This window comes from Oculina patagonica, chromosome 4 (genome assembly GCF_052425735.1).
Source record: "Oculina patagonica isolate OP01 chromosome 4, crgOcupat, whole genome shotgun sequence".
In the NCBI taxonomy this organism is placed as follows: domain Eukaryota; kingdom Metazoa; phylum Cnidaria; class Anthozoa; order Scleractinia; family Oculinidae; genus Oculina; species Oculina patagonica.
Genome location: NC_135761.1, coordinates 27,989,752 through 28,006,889, shown reverse-complemented (window position 1 = coordinate 28,006,889; position 17,138 = coordinate 27,989,752). Strand labels below are relative to the sequence as shown.

General features: G+C 42.5%; 2 protein-coding genes across 4 annotated transcripts in view; one reads left to right on the top strand and one right to left on the bottom strand.

Annotated features, from left to right (window-relative positions):
* LOC144650060 (RNA cytosine-C(5)-methyltransferase NSUN2-like) overlaps positions 1-12,989 on the bottom strand; it is a 57,835-nt gene extending 44,846 nt beyond the window's left edge. The window contains exons 1-6 of the mRNA XM_078509707.1: positions 12,900-12,989; positions 11,666-11,761; positions 9,189-9,283; positions 6,352-6,456; positions 5,444-5,549; positions 4,948-5,019 (exon numbers count right to left, since the gene is read on the bottom strand). Of these exons, the coding sequence (XP_078365833.1) occupies positions 4,948-5,019; positions 5,444-5,549; positions 6,352-6,456; positions 9,189-9,283; positions 11,666-11,761; positions 12,900-12,920 (495 nt within the window). The 5' untranslated portion in view covers positions 12,921-12,989. The remainder of the gene's footprint in view (positions 1-4,947; positions 5,020-5,443; positions 5,550-6,351; positions 6,457-9,188; positions 9,284-11,665; positions 11,762-12,899) is intronic.
* Positions 12,990-13,073: 84 nt separating this feature from the next.
* The window catches only part of LOC144650065 (U3 small nucleolar RNA-associated protein 4 homolog), a 51,379-nt gene continuing 47,314 nt past the window's right edge, over positions 13,074-17,138 (top strand). For all 3 annotated transcript variants that reach the window (XM_078509712.1, XM_078509713.1, XM_078509711.1), the window contains exons 1-2: positions 13,074-13,247; positions 14,546-14,600. In XM_078509712.1, the coding sequence (XP_078365838.1) occupies positions 13,108-13,247; positions 14,546-14,600 (195 nt within the window). In that variant the 5' untranslated portion in view covers positions 13,074-13,107. The remainder of the gene's footprint in view (positions 13,248-14,545; positions 14,601-17,138) is intronic.

Sequence of the window (17,138 nt, the reverse complement as noted above, 5' to 3'; positions counted from 1 at the left end):
GAACGAAAATAACGACACTTCTCGTAACAACCCTCCAGTCACCTCACAACAGACTGGATCCACTACCGTTAGTGGAACTGGTGCGACTGGAACGAGTGCCGTCAATGGGGCCGGTGCGACTGGAACAAGTGCCCCCAGTGCGGGCGGAGAGACTGGAACGAGTGCCGTAACGAGTGCCGTTAGTGGCTCCGGAGAGACTGGTCAGTGCAGTGCTACCGACTTTGGCAAGAAGAATGTTTGTTTACGAATCGTTCCAGTCGTCGTGAAAGGGAAAGGCCAGCACAATACAATTATGACGAAGGCGCTACTAGATCCTGGATCGGATGTGACGTTATGTGATATGAGTCTAATGGAGAAACTTCAAGTAGTCGGTCTTCCCAAAGAATTCTCACTAGTAACCGTTAATGGCGCGTCTGAAACCCGGATGGGATACGAGTTATCTTTGTCTGTTAGAGGTCTACGTATGGATGAGGAGATTGAATTGAATAGAGTATGGACAGTGGATACATTGCGTTTACCTCAAGGTAGTCCACCAATGAAAGAGGATGCTGCCCAGTGGCCCCATCTAAATGGAATTGACTTTCCAATGATTCAAAATGACAAGGTGTCGTTGCTTATCGGATGTGATGTACCCGAAGCTCACTGGGTGTGCGATCAAAGGCGTGGTTGGCGTGGTCAACCTTATGCAGTGCGTACCCCTCTCGGGTGGACCTTGATGGGACCTCTGAATTCGTCTGAGATAAATTGCTTTAGTGTGAACTTTGTTCGCTATGATGACGAAATGCTTCATCGACAGATGGAGAGTATGTTTAGAAACGACTTCAACGAGCCCATGATCACCTCAAAGGTTGCGATGTCAGTTGAAGATCGGAGAGCCTTGTCCCAGATGGAAGAATCAGCGAAGCTTGTGAATGGCCATTACCAGTTGGCGTTGCCTTGGAAGTGTAAGCCTGTAAGCCTTCCAAGAAATCGCGACTTCGCTCTAGGAAGGTTACGCAAGTTAAAGAAACGGTTCCAGCGAGACGTTCATCTCTTTGAAAAGTATAAGGACACCATAAACGGTTATGTCTCCAGCGGGTACGCAAGACGAGTTCCTTGTGAGGAACAGGAGGTTGGAAAGGATACACCAGTCTGGTACTTACCCCACCATCCAGTATTCCATCCTCAGAAACCAGGAAAGGTGAGAGTCGTTTTCGACTGTGCAGCCAAGTTTAAGGACACCTCATTGAGCGATCGATTGCTGCAAGGTCCAGATCTAACAAATGGACTTGTTGGCGTCCTCATACGTTTCCGTCAAGAGCCCGTAGCCATGGTTGCTGATGTGGAGGGAATGTTCCACCAGGTGCGAGTTGCTCCTGAAGATTGTCATGCGTGGAGGTTCCTGTGGTGGCCAAACAACGATCTCTCAGAAGAACCAGATGTTAATGCACTTGTTTGGAGCCACGTCATCGCCAAGTTGCGCAAGTTTTAGCCTGAAGAAGATGGCCGCAGATAACCAGGTTGAATTTGATGCGGAAACCATTGACACTGTCAACCGAAACTTCTACGTAGATGATTGCCTAAAGTCAGTTCCTTCAACTGACAAAGCGGTACGTTTGTCTGGTCAGTTGCAAGAATTGCTGTCAAGAGGAGGATTCCGCCTTACGAAATGGTTTAGTAATGACAGGAACATAATCGCCACTGTTCCAGTTACGGAGAGAGCGGCGTCAGTGAACGATTTGGATCTGGAAGATCTACCTGTAGAACGGACGCTGGGCGTACAGTGGGACATGGAGACAGACGACTTTAAGTTTCGAATAATGGATGAAGCGAAAGCTCCAATGCGTAGAGGTATCTTGTCAGTCGTCAGTTCGATGTACGACCCTCTAGGGTTCGTGGCACCCATTATGCTGCCAGCCAAGAGCTTGTTGCAGAGCCTGTGTAAGCAGCAATATGGCTGGGACGAAGTGATTTCGAATGCAGACTCCATTGTCTGGCAAGGTTGGCTAAAGGAACTTGCATGTTTGAGAACAATATCAGTTCCCAGATGTTTCAAGCCACCAGGATTTGGCGCAGTTGTCAATGTTCAATTACATCATTTCTCGGACGCGTCCGAATATGGTTACGGAGCAGTATCGTATCTCCGAATGGTCGACGACAAAGGTGTCATACATTGTTCGTTTGTTCTTGGTAAATCTCGCGTGACCCCCCTGAAAGTGGTGTCCATACCGCGCCTTGAACTGACCACTGCTGTAGTTGCTGTGAAGTTGAATTGCCTTATCCGGAACGAAATCGAGTACCCCATACATGACACAACGTACTGGACGGATTCCACTGTAGTCCTGCAGTACATTCCCAATGAATCAAGAAGATTTCAGACATTCGTAGCCAACCGAGTCGCGATGATCCATGAAGAATCCACGCCACGTCAATGGCGACACGTAGACACCACTTCAAATCCTGTGGACGTCTCGTTTAGAGGGGCCAAAGGTTGCGAGCTACACAAGATGGAGTTGTGGCTTCATGGCCCAGAGTTTCTATGGAAGGAAGAGAAATTTTGGCCTGAACAACCAGTTGCCAGAGTTACCTGAAGGTGATAGTGAATGCAGAAAACGCTCTGGTCAGGTGAATGTGATTGTTCATGGAAAGGCGTTGGAACCGTTGTTGACACGCTATTCTTCCTGGGATGGTCTACGAAAGGCCATCGCCTGGCTAGTACGTTTTAAGAAATATCTGGTTGGCCGCGCTAGCAAGGCTGTAGACAGTATTGCCAAGGGGCCTCTAACTGTTGCCGAAGTTATTGCTGCAGAAAGCGACATTGTCAAAGCCGTTCAACGTGATGCGTTTCCAGAGGAATTAGCTGTGGCAGGCCAGAGAGGATCTGGTAACCAGATGAAGTGCTTCCCACGGAGTAGTCCAATACGCAACTTGAACCCTTTCCTTGCCGAGGGAATATTAAGAGTTGGAGGTCGCCTTGAGAATGCTCCAGTTCCGTTTGAAGCGATGCATCCAGCCATTCTCCCAAGTAAACATCACGTGACGAATTTAATTATTCAGAACTTTCATCACCAACAAGGGCATTGTGGCCCTACCCATGTTCTTACTTCTATCCGACAGAAGTATTGGATTGTTCGAGGGCTCTCAGCAGTACGAAGAGTTCTAGCAAATTGCATGGATTGTCGCAAGAGAAATGTTCGTCCTGGTGAACAGATCATGGCACCTCTCCCAGAGGCACGAATCGCACCGTCAGATCCCCCGTTTACACACGTGGGAGTGGACTACTTTGGTCCCCTTTACGTGAAGCAAGGCCGAAGTGAAGTAAAACGTTATGGCTGCCTGTTTACATGTTTAACCACGAGAGCGGTTCATATTGAAGTCGCGTATACGTTAGAAGCCGATTCCTTTATCTGTGCCTATCAGCGTTTTGTCTGCCGTCGAGGAAAGCCTCGGAGAATTTACAGCGACAACGGCACCAATTTTACCGGCGCTGAGCGAGAACTTAGAGAAGCACTGGGGCGTTTGGACCAGACCAAGGTTTATAATCACCTGAGGATAGATGACGTTCAGTGGTCGTTTAACCCTCCGGAGGCAAGTCATCAAGGTGGAATTTGGGAACGTATGATCCGATCCGTAAGAAAGATTTTGGCCGCTTTAGTAAAGGAGCAGCTGATGAATGATGAAGCGCTGTCCACGTTGCTGTGTGAAGTGGAGAAGATACTCAACGACAGGCCCTTAACCCCTCTCAGTGACCACCCGGATGATCCTGAGCCTCTGACTCCGAACAAACTTCTGCTGTTGAAGTCAAATCCCTGCTTTCCCCTTGATGTCCTCACAAAACACGACAAGTATGGTAAGCGCTGGCGCCAAGCACAATGCCTAGCAAACTCATTTTGGAAGAGATGGATGAAAGATTATTTACCTGCACTTCAGACAAGGCAAAACTGGTGCTCCCCTCGTCGTAACTTCGCCGTAGGTGATCAGGTTCTCGTCGTCGATGAGAAAACGCTGAGAGGTCGCTGGCCAATGGGCTTGGTTGAAGAGGTGTTCCCGGACAGTAAAGGTTATGTACGTCACGTCAAGGTGAAAACGGCCACATCTGTCTACAAACGAGACATCAGAAAGCTGTGCCTTCTTGAAGGAGTCCAGAACTCATGAACTCTGTTTACGAACTCTGTCACATTACGAACTGCGTAATTTAAGAAATGAGTTGTTCTTCGTCGCATTATGAACTACGTAATTTAGGAATTGGTTACTTTTCGTTATTAGAATTAGCTGTAAGTGTGTAGCTAATTCGGGGCCGGTGTAGAAACCAATCCCTAGGCCCAGTCTACCGCGATTATGTATTACTCGGCCCAGTCTACTGGTATATTAAGTCACCTTTTCGCGGGTTTTATGCATATTGTTTCTTCACGGAAAGATTCGTTTATATCTAAGAAGCTACGTTCGTTTGTCGTCCTTCGTTTCGCCGCGTGTCCAAATCGTCAGGTACATATCGTTTCCTTCGTTTGTCTTCTAGTATTTCCTTTGTTGTATGCTGTTATTTCTGTTCTTAGTGTAATATATTTCTTTACTTATGTTCTAGAAACCACTGGTAATTAAGTTACGTCCACAAAAATAAATTTACGTTGAATTTTAAGTTATATTGCTGGTGCGTTGCTACAAAAACATGACTTATCTTATGAATTTTTATTAGCAATTTGAACATTATTTTGAGGGTTTGCACGAAGTGTCCAAGAGCCTCAGGGTGAACTGATCACTTTTTATAGCAGAAGTGAATTCTAGGCGTGGCATTTCCATACTAAGCTGATGAATAACACACAGACCACACAGGTTACTCTTTTTACTCAATGGTTTTGGTTTTACCTTTTCATCATACAACAGTGAAAACCAGCTATACATGTTACATGCCAACCATCGTTTGTTATGAATTAATTAATTTTTATTAATTCTTGTTTTTAACACACAAACCTTTTGTCCTGGTTTGACATCTAAAAGCAAAGGAGGAATCATACTGACTGCCTCTTGACGACTGATGTTTCCCTGAAAATGAAAGAAAATAAACACAGGTCACAGATGAAAATACAATTATAGTTTTAATTTATTATATGTACAGTGTTTGTAAGTTGTACTTTACGGCACTTGTGTGTATGTAAGAAATGGTGAATTACAGTGTAGTTTCCCATAGAGGATGATAAAAATGCTAACTGCATCCGACCAAGGAGATTTCATTGTTACAAAGTTCACAGGATTCACATTGCACAAGACTGGAAAAAGAACAGTTCATAGGACATTCAGAAGACAGCTGGAAAAAGAACAGTTCATAGGACATTCAGAAGACAGCTAGAAAAAGAACTGTTTGTACGACATTCAGAAGACAGCTTAAGAACAAGAAAAAATTCAAATAGCATTTTATATATTACATGTTATTCAGACATGCATGTACACATGTAAATAAACAAGTTACCGTTTCTGTTTCATGAACCAGAAAGTTATGGAACTTTCCCATGCATGAAGACTTTCTGATAAATTTTTTGGTCAAGTTTATTTGCCAAGCTAACTCATCAGGATACCTAGTGAGAAAAAAAACTATCGTTAAGGTGGCTTGTAATGGTTCAATCAGTCTTCTTTTTGTGAACATAAATTCCATTCAGGAATTTTACATTTTACACTTCTTATATTTATCTATTATTTATTTATCTAATAGTATGTAGTTAGTTTTTCCCAAATCAAATTGTAAATAATTTTTACAGGTCTTATGTAACTAAGACATATTTTAATGTATAAATAGCAATCCAGGCGATCATATGAGAACATTACAGAGACGATCACTAATGTCTGCAACGGTTGGGGCGATCATCATCGCTTCGATCGCCCATGTTCTATCTGGGCGATCGGTCGCAGACCGCGGGGATTGCAAACGATTACTAGTATATGAGAACGACTTTCTCAGAGGGAGACGATCAAGCGATCCAAACTGTCCCATGGTGAATCAATATTACCAGAACTACATTTCCGTTTGGCCTCCCTATCCCTCCCTCGCCATAAAATGGCAATATCGAGAAGATAGGAGGCCACAAGTTTCGCTCTTGCATTGAAGGCTGCCATAAGCGATATTGGAGTTTTGAAAAAACACACACGTGTGTGTGGATCTGAATAAAATCGAATGATCGGGGTGATCATATGAAAACCAGCCTTAAAGGCAGACTGCAGTGGCTACTAAGACCTGTAAAAATTTTAAGTCAACGTCAAAATCAACAAGCTGCTCATTTTAAGTGTAAACCAATAAAGCTTGAGCAAAGATTAGATTTAAATGAATTGGTGGGAGAGTGCTAAAGTTTATAAAGGAAATTTTGGTGTTAGATGTTTTTTTACCATGCAATAGGTGTTGGCGGGTCAGCCTTTCCTCCATCAAACTGTACACTTTGTAGATCATCAAGAAAAAATTTCCTGATAGCATTTAACAGTTCCTGAGCATGACTGTTGAGAAAAAGAGTTTGATGATATTAGAGGGAGTTCCACTAGTCATGTTAAGGGGGGTCTCTTAACTACCAATCTGTTGCTAAGAAAGATTTCTGACCGTCAAACTTCGGAAACCAAACCTCCTACGGATAAGAGTTTTGCACAACTTTGTTCAATTGAAGAGTCCTTCAAAAGTTTCAAATCAAGCCATATTTGACAAATCATGTGACCGGAATAGAAAAAACCCTAAAACTGAAAGGGCGTTTAGATATAAGAATTAAAATCAGTGTCAACAGTTAAAGAATGTCCACGTGCGTAATGCTTTGTATGGCTTTTATGAAATTTTATGAAATTGGCATTATTATTATTATGGCGTAATAAAGACCTGTATTTTCAGCCTTTCTTCAGTAGCGTCCCATTCTTACATGTAAACGGAAAATCCATATGAAGGATTACCAGTATGAACAAGGGTATGTTGTCTCCAATTCGTTGAAAAAAATTGGAACTCTCAAAAGTTTTAGGGATTTTATTAACTTCAAGCGCACGGTTTGGCACTGGCACTAGTTACGCGTGCACAATATCAATTTTTTTAATGCAGTTGTCCTCCCCACCAAAAATTCACCGTTAAGCATTGCCGAACACTCCAAAATAGCTTGCAAACAAAAACCATCTTTAGAAATTCCTGAGCAACTGTTCTAGATCTAGCCCGATCTGTAGTTAAGAAGGACCCCCCTTAATAAAGTATCTTCTTTGTATTAACAGCCAGACAGGTACGTGGCAGACAATAATGTTGTGCATTGTTATTTGTGTTGATTGATGACCGGTGGTCAGATATGATAATTTGCTTTTGGTTTTCTGGCATTCAAAAGAAAAATAATCAATAATTAAAAATGTTATTACCAGTATTTATTTTCACAAATGAAATTAATCAAAAGCCAACCCAAAAGGGCAGAAAATTCTGTGTAAAATAACAACATAAACAGTCAAAGTAAATAATTTAGGAAAAACAAAGTGCAAAGAATGCAAGAATCAATCAAAGGAAGCATTATAATAACAGATTTAGAGGCAACCAGAAATTGAACTACATGTACAGCATAATTGCCAACGAATCAGGCCTTCTGGAAGACCAGAAGGCCTGATGAGGCGGCAGAATATAGAGCCGCGAGAAGATTTGTATATGCGAAAAAAATCTCAGAAACACTCCAAATGTCGAGCAATGTAAGTAATGTAATGTAAGGTAGATCGTGACGACACAATTTCCGATGTTTTTAGCCAATCCGTTCAGCAGAATCTGTTCAGCACGTGCACACTTTGTTGTAGTTTGGCCAATCAGCGCGCTACTAATTTGTTCAGCACGTGCATGATTCATTGGCAACTAAAATTCCCAGACAAGATGCGTCTCAGATAACAAAAAGGTTTTAAATCTGTTCGATTCAAAAAGCCAAAATTCCCGAACTAGAGATTGAAATACGAAAGAAACTTGAATTAAACTTTGTTTAGAATTTAATTTCATTTAAGATGAAGGCAAGAAATGCATTCCAAAACTTCAAGATTTCCAAAGCTTTGAAAATTTCGAAGTCATACAAATTTGCATGCGTAATTAAGTTAGGTCTGGCTAAGTAAACAACACAGATTTTATCAATCAGAAGAGAGTTTTATTTCGTTTCTCAAATTTACAAAATAAATTCCCTATGCTACATTTTTTTTCTGGATACTCCGGCGTTTTTTTCCTCGGGAAATAGGGCCTTTAATTTTCCTAAAAGCTGGTTGCATTTGCCCGAATGCAATTTGCAGTGTCTCAACAACAACAATTTAACGTGATATTTGAGACATCACGCATTGCGCGTGATGAATTATTCTCGGAATAATAAAATAAACTTGTTCCATCTTTGCAGAGATTCCAACCCTCCCGATTTGATGCGTTGCCTCCTGCTCTCCCGATTTTTATTAGATTCTCCCGATTTATCATAAAATTCTGAAAACAAGAAAAAAATTGCTAATTTTAGTACTTTTTTTGCGATCTGAGTGTAGCAAAAGTAAAGAAAAGCAGCAAGAATGTTTGTGAAAAGAATAAAGACCTTACAGAATAACTCAGAAATGATGTCAAATGTCGGAAATGGCACTTGAGAGAGCCTAAATTTGCAAAATTTTCCGATGGAACTTGCCCCCAGAACCCCCTAGAGGCTTGCACCTTCAGGACTAAAAATACTCCCTATTTTACTTCAAAAAGGGTTGGAATCTCTGTCTTTGGCCACAAACTTGTCCGACCAGGCTTTTACCTTTTAAAACCTCAATTTTTTTGAATACTTATGTGCTGAATGGATTCAACTGCAATGTGGAAAGTTTGAAATGCTTTGTTTTGGCAAATCTTTGTAAAAGTTTGCTTTTTGTTTCGTATTTTTTTTTTTCGTGTTCAGTGGCTCATAGCCACTTTGATTAAGACCTATAGAACTTTAAAACAGCGGAAACCTTTCCAAAATAGCGGCATCGGACAACAATGGCTTGAAACTCTCAAATAGCATGAAGTTTACAAGATTTCTCACTAAATCTTCACTACTTTGGTATTATTTTAGAACTTTTTGTTAGCCTTCATAAAATCGCATTTTATTCCATAAACATTCAAGATTTTCAAAGAAAACGCGCAATGTTTATTGATCGACCAAAATCATAAAGCGTCCCGTTGTACTCATTGGCATTTCTACCGATAGGTATCACTAGTTTATTACTTAATTGATCTTAACTACATGTACCTTCTTGTTCCTGTGATACGGAATGTGCTTGGAAGTTCTCTTTGTATTGCTTCAATAAAAACAGGAAACTCTTCTTCAGGAACTATTTGTTGAACCTGTGTTAAAAACATATCAGCACATTTGTCAAAAGGATTGCATTTCCCACCAATAAAAACCCTCTACATATATGCTTCTGATAATTATTCTAATACAACTTAAGCCATAAAGCAATCACCCACAAAGTAAGACTGATGACCAAGTGTGCAGGGTTTTTTATTAATACTTCAGGAAAGTTAAAGATTAAGTTCAGTTTGATGTAAATTTATTATAACTGAGTGAAATTTTTCTGGGGATGACATTCTCCCACAGTCACATGGCATGATTGTCGCAAATAAGTGGTGACTAAACAAGTCCTGCGGATCTCATCTGCATTCCTATTCGTGATATCTTTAACCAATCAATAAGTCTACGTATATTTCCGACGATTGGAAATGCATGAGGGTTACCCCACTCTTTAAACAAGGCAATCAAAACAACCTTAACAACTATCGCCCAAAAAAATCCTGTAATCTCCATTGTGGCCAAGGTGTTTGAAAGAATTATTTATGACCAACTATATGCTATTTAGAAGAACACGATATCATTAAATTATTATTGTTTAATCGGGGTTTTGAACAACCAGGCCCTGATCAACATCAGATGAACAGGAGAAGAGATAACCTGCGATCAGCTGTACTTTTTTGTGGCGGGAGGGAAAAAGGAACATCTGATACAATTACTTGTCAAGTCGTCTGAAAAAAAATCCACAATCTGGACTTTTTTCTGATTGGTCAGGAAACAAAAGGCAACATTTAACTATATTCTGATTGGTTACCTGAGTTTAACTGTGACTTCCATTCTAAAAATATCTTGTGGAGACCAGTACTAATGCCCATTTTGCTAGATTTGAAGATAGAATTTTCGAACACTCCAAGATGAAAAAAGAATAAGTCGCATGTAGCATAGTTTGTTAAAACTACGAAGCAAGTTCAAATCTTTTTTTCTGAGCTGCCAGATTTTCAATTTTTTTTATATTTATTATCAAACTGTTGAGTGTTACACACAATTGAAAACAGATGTGATGGAACTTCATTTGCACATCTTCTACATCTCTATACCTTTCCAAAGGAACGTTAAGCGTCCAAATTGATCAAAAACCCAATTTTTTATTTTGAGTTATGCTAATGATTGAAGTTTCGCGCGTGAATGAAACCACAGACAATCAAATTCCCGCCAGTTTAGTCAAAGAACATGGTTTATCTGATAGTATCACTGACATTTCCGTTGACAGAAACTTCAATTATGGGGCGGCAGACGACTCGTCAAATAAATGTATCAGGCGTTCCTTTCTTTCTCTTTCCTCCTGTTGCAAAAAAAGAATGCCTGATCCCAGGTTAGGCCATCGCTCGGTTGGGCAAAAAGATAAAAATGATGAACACTTTAAGGAGTCTGGTTTCATTACAGAAGCCACGAGATGCAGAACCTAAAGATTTTGTTTCAGTCAATCTCGCTGACAATGTTGGAACAAGCATTCATGCCCTTGGCTTGAAACAGCCTTTGAAAAACTTAGTATCTATGTTAATTAAAGACAAGGACATCACATCATACCAATTGTTGTCAATAAAACAAGATCGTGTGCTTGTAAATTAAAATACTTGCCTCTTTGACTAGTGAATTTGGATTTTTTTTTTACATGTATTTCGAAAAAAATGGGTCGGGCGGGCGATGGGAAAGGAAACATTTTATTGGGATCGCCTTAGGGAAGGGAGGAATAAAAAGCTTGAATGCTTTTAGTTGGGACATTGTCTAGGATTGTCAAAAGAAATAAATGTCAAAAAATGCCTGATAAGCTTAAGTGTACAGAACTGTCAGGGAAAAACTAGTTTGTCATTATTTATCATTGTAGCTATATTATCATTTATAACCAGACCAACTTATTTCTTTATACCAGCCAAACCTAATTCCGGGCGTATCCAATCTAACGTTCGGTAATCGAACCCAATCGAACACCAATCATTCGATTGGGTTCGGTAATCGAACATAATCGAACTCACAATAGAATTTGGTCAATCGAACAAAATCGAACGTTCGATCAACGAACAGTCGACAATCGAACAAAATCGAACGTTCGATTACCGAACATTCGACAATCGAACTCAATCGAAGGTTTGATTACCGAACGCCTGTTTAATTATAATGCGGACATTTTGAATGGTGCACTGTCCCCCTGGTTAGTCCTGCGTGATTTACTTATCAAGAGATGGATTGCAAACATAATCGAGTCGGATTGAGTTCGATTGCGTTCGATTGTGTTCGATTGGTTCGAAAATCGAATTCACAGCAAAATAGATGTTCGATTACCGAACCCAATCAAACGATTGGTGTTCGATTGGGTTCGATTGATTTTTGGTTCGATTTTGTTCGATTGGATACGCCGGGCTAATTTAACTGACTCATACCTTGTAATATTGTTCAAACGAATCATTTTTCCTTACAAATTCTACCCAGTGCATAGGGGGTTTGCCCCCTGACCTCTTTCCCTGTCTTGATTTCTCCTAAAAAAAGATAAGTTTAATAACATAACAACAGTACAGTTAATAGATTGTCGGTAATTGTGAAGAACAGCTCCCGCTAACCGACTGTCGGTCGACTGTTAGTCGTTTGTCGGACGACAGTCGGCCGTTTGTCGTCCGTCTGTTGGCCGTTTGTCGGCTGGCTGTCGGTCGTCTGTCGGCCGACAACCTGCCGACAGGTTTTGACTATGATGACGGCCAACTGTCGGCCGACAGCCAGCCGACAGGCGGTGATGTGTCGGTAATGTGTTATACGGTAACACTAACCTTTTTAGTTCGTATAGTGTGATCGTCTGGGTGAGAGTAGTTCTGAGAAGAACTGTTGTTGGTGACTGACGTTTCGACAACCTGAGCGGAAGTCATCTTCAGAGTCAAGTGAAAAGTTGTTGTCAGTCGATGATGTTATAAGTCTGGTCCGTTGAAGCTGATTGGTCAGTTAAGCCGTGATGTTATTGGCTGTAAGACTCATGTAAAGTTTGTCATCATAAATTGGTCAGTTTCGATCCGTCTATTGTTAGTGTAATTAAGTCGTTCTGTTCCGTCTATTGTTAGTCAAATTAAGTCGTTCTGTTGTCGGTTCATTTGTCGCTTCTGTTTACGTCGTGAATAAGTCGTTTGTAAGGTGCCGGTAGTTGTTGACATCTGTTGATAGGCGACTGACAACAACTTTTCACTTGACTCTGAAGATGACTTCCGCTCAGGTTGTCGAAACGTCAGTCACCAACAACAGTTCTTCTCAGAACTACTCTCACCCGGACGATCACACTATACGAACTACTGATACTCCTGGGTTCAAACCATTTACTTTACTAACCTTTTTGTTTCTTTATGTTTTTCCTCCGTAACGGACCCCAAAATTTATGAGAAATTGAAAGGAAAGGTATATACTCCTGAGTTTCGGTCATCACAGCCTAAAACTAGCTTCTGCGCTGCCGAAATCGACCGGCCTGTCGGTAGTCTGTTGGTAACCTGTCGGCCGACAGTTGACCGACAGTCGGTTAGCGGGAGCTGTTCTTCACAATAGTACCAGATTGTCTGGATTATGCATACGAGTAAAAAACCCGGTTTCTGGTAAAACCTACTATACAGCAAAATTTACACTTAAAATACGACACGTTACCCTCTGTTTCCTTTTACCCATGTCGAAAATCCAAAACAGCGAACTGTGATCAACACACACGTGAAGATTCAACAACCATCGGTACGGGAGGGACGCGAAAGGTTCGCTTACATGAAGAACAACTTACTGCGCACGCTTCACAGCAGAACTTATTCTTGTTGCTGACCAAGTGATTCGGGGACTCAAAGCGTGAGAGGGACATTTATTTATGATTTTACATTTGACTAAAATGGTCGATAAAATGAAGTATACAGTACATAGGGTTCGATTTATAGAATATGTACCTCAAGCAATTCACTGCATGGCATTTGAAGACTGCGATGAGCCGTCTAAGCTTGCTTTATCAAGGTAAATTACGTTAGGTTGATAACATATCTTGCTACACGTGGTTTATACTGACATGTGTAAACATGTCAGGTAAAAACTCACAGCAGCTGAGAGTGTCTGTCCTTACTCTATAAACCATCTACCCTTTCACTGTATTCGAATTCCCATAAATGGAACCATGTGTATCTTCTGTAACTGTTTGACAGCATAAAACCGTAAACTTATTTTAAAAAAACAGTTTGGATGCAGGGGACCACGCAACGAACAAAAAACTGCTTGGCTTGTCTGCTGCCGGATCTCTTGTTCAAGAAATGCTCGTACCAGACGTCACTCTAAGTGCTTATAAAACCAAATTGATTGCAAGCCTGGTACAGCGGCAGGAGGGCAAGATTTATTGGCCAATATATTTTCAACTAGCAGAGCTAGTCTTCTTTAGGGCCAGTACTATAATATGAAATTAAAGTTCACCAGGAGGGATCCCAGGAGATGTGTTACATTTCCTTGTGCATGTGCAGTTTGTGATTTATTAAGTGATTTTTATCAACTAAATCTTCTACATGGCAATCATGAAAAACAGTATTTTATAAGCAATTTTTTAAAACTACGTTATCGTGTTTACACAAATATTGTGAAGGAACATCACTGCTATACATGCACATCCCTGTTACACATCTGATCTACAACATGTCCTCTTGTGTGCCAGCAGCAAGTCAAGCTGTCGTGTTCAACTTCACATGACTCCCAGTAATGTGTGAACATTAATTTTGTGACCACTGTGTTTATTCCAAGCAAGGTCGTCCCACCTCCCCCCCCCCCCCCCGGCAACCCCCAGCAATTGACCACTACTGAGGCCCAGATAATGGGGAATTTGATCCAACAGATGCCCAGATGGTTGGGCATTTGACCATCGAGAAAATGTGTCGTAAATTATAAAACGCTAGCAAGCTCAAGGATGTGAGTTAGTATTTGGTTATGTATGTTAACTTTCTTACTATAAGCATTTGACCAGAATTTTTCTTTAAATTATTCATGTTTATTTTTATTATGCATAAATTTTGTTCGCGTTTTCAAAATGCCTCGTTATATTCCTATATTAAGGTAATAAGCTAGGGCATAGAGTGTCAGTTTAGACCAAGTGTTAATGAGAAAACCCTACTCACAATGACATTTCAGCCTGGGGGTTTGGCCGGGGGGGGGGGGGATGATCTTGCTTGGAACTGAGTGATACATTAGAAGAAATATTGCATATAGTCCTCATTAGTTTACCTGCCCACCATTGTTTTACCATTTCCTTTATTGATCTTAATTCTTTTTATCAGGGCAGATAGTAGTATAGAACTATGGAATTTTAAAGAGAATTGGTATCAAGAAACTGTAAGTTAAGAACATTTTTGCATTCTTTTATCTAATTATGACATCTACCGGTATATTACTGTATGTCTACATTGTACATGTACAAATTGTGCTCAAAACCTAGATAGGAATGTATCCATTTCATTGAGAAATACACTTTAATATCGACGAGCATTCTCACTTAAGAATGACGAGAACATGTAACAAGAACAACGTGGTACGAACGACTCGTACCAGGCCCCTATCGGGCAAATCATAGTCTGTGTCCAGATCTCTCTCTAATTATATCATTCTGCTCTATCTCCCCCCAAGTCTTTAGTGTTCCTTTAGTGTTCTGGAGGGGCAGTGAAGACTGATATCAGAGAATCGTAATTGTCAATTTGTAAGAACAAAACAAAACTAGAAAACATAATGTCATTCATATGAGTCATGTGGCAGTCTCATTGTTCGAGAAGTCCTTTTGCATTAAAATCCTGTAGCCGCCGCAAGGCTAGTGCAGGTTTCTTTGGCCGTGCTTGAGGTGTGCCTGAGTTCGCCGGCACTGGTGCATCCGCAGGGGGAGGGGATGGTGGTTCACAAATGGGTGGTGGATCTGGGCTGGCCGGTACCGATGGATTTGCAGAAGGGTGGGGCTGTGTCATGTGCGTAGGTGGTGGCGGGGGTGCACACCCCTCTTGGTTGGGGCTGGTAAGGTCAGGACAATGCAGTGGTGTGCCAGATGGTGGTGGAGGTGGCAGCTCTGCTGGTGGTGGATTGGGCCTGGGTGGCTTGGCTGGTGTGGGGGTCAGCAGGTTAAGGTGTCGGAGGTCATCAGTGATAGTGTGCCGAGGGGGCTTGGTGTGCACAGGGATGTACTTTTTTAGGAACTTTCGGTTACGGGTGGTCATCCTGCCGGAGCCATCAACACGCACGACATACTGGTCAAACTGGCGGACCTCAATCACTACGCCTGTCTTGTCCCACTTAGTGGGGTATGGGCCTGTTTGGTTCTGGATGCGTACGTGGTTGCCAACTGCCAGGGGTGGGAGTCTCTTGGTGTGCTCTGTCCATCTTTCGGCAGCTTTCAAGTGGCGGTTTCGCAGAGCTTCCTCTCTCGTGGCTAGGGTGTCACTCCAGGTAGGGTGTGGTCGATAGCGGCCTGGCAGGATAGGTATAAAGTCCTTGATAGGCCTGCCGAATACACACTGTGCGGGGGAGAGCTGCGTATTAGGGTCTGGTGTGTTCCGATATTGAAGGATGGCACGCTGCAGGGAGTCGGTGTTAAGGCTGCCGTTTGGGGTAGTGTTGTCTGTGATTATCCGTTTAACTGTCTTTACACCTATCTCTGCTCTGCAGTTTGAGTGGGGGAACGCCACTGATGATAGACGGTGGTGGACACCCCACTCGTTCAGGAATTGGCATGTGGCTGCTGCAGTGAATTCCGGTCCTCCATCTGTTGCACATTCATCGGGGATGCCAAACATAGCAAATGTGCGCCGCAGGCAGTCAATCAGGCCTTTAGATCCCTCTCGTGCTCGTTCAACAATAGGCCAGTTGGAGTAGCGATCTACCACAACGAGGTAGTTGACCCCCTTGTGGTGGAAGAAGTCAGCACAGATGCATTGGAAGGGATGAGCTGGAAGAATGGTGGGTGAGGGCGGTGCACTCGGTTGGGATGGTGCCATGCGGTTACAATGGTTGCAGGTTTCCCGTAGGGCAAGGATGGCTCGAGTGATGCCAGGCCAGAATACAGTGCTGTCAGCACGTGCTGTCATGGAGGTCACGCCTTGGTGTGCTGAGTGTAAGACGGTTAAGACATGCTGTCTGAGGGATGGTGGTATGACGATGCGATTCTTGTAAAGGATTACGCCATCGACTGTGTATAGGTGTTCGCGAAACTGATAGTACTCCCGAAGGGCAGGCGGTAGCTCATGGCGGAACTGGGGGAATCCACTCTCTATGATGTCGAGTAGCTGAGTCATGTCCCCATCACTTGTTGTAGCTAGTTTGACCCTGTCCCAGGTAACGGCCATTGTGCTCAGTGCTGAGGAAGCTGAGGATGCTAACTGGTCATCAATGTTGATTGAGCAGGTTCCTAGCCGAGGCTCGCTCTGGCGGATGCCGGCCAGGAATGAGTGTCCTGAGGCAGCTAATTGGGGTAGAACAGCCGGGGCAGTTGTGGCTGCTGCTATGTCGTCTGGCAGGATCAGCATGTCTGGTGTGGTAGTTCCTGTAGGGTGACGGGAAATGGCATCAGCGGCTTTGTGTCGAACACCAGGGATGTGTACCATTCGGAACCGGTAACGTAACGTCTTTTCCTTGAGGTTGCGTAATCTGGCGTTAGTGATCTCCTCAAGGGACCGGTCTCCAAACACCTTAAGTAGGGGCTTGTGATCCACTGCAATGATTAGGTTGCTGCAGCCCAGGACAAAAAATCGAGCTTTGTCAAGGGCATCTGCGACGGCGATAGCTTCTCCCTCCACTGGGGCATAACGAGATTCAGCGGCATGTGTGAAGCGGCTGCCGACTAGTGCGATTTGCCAGCCGGTGTTGCAGCAGAAGGGTTCAGTGGATGGACAC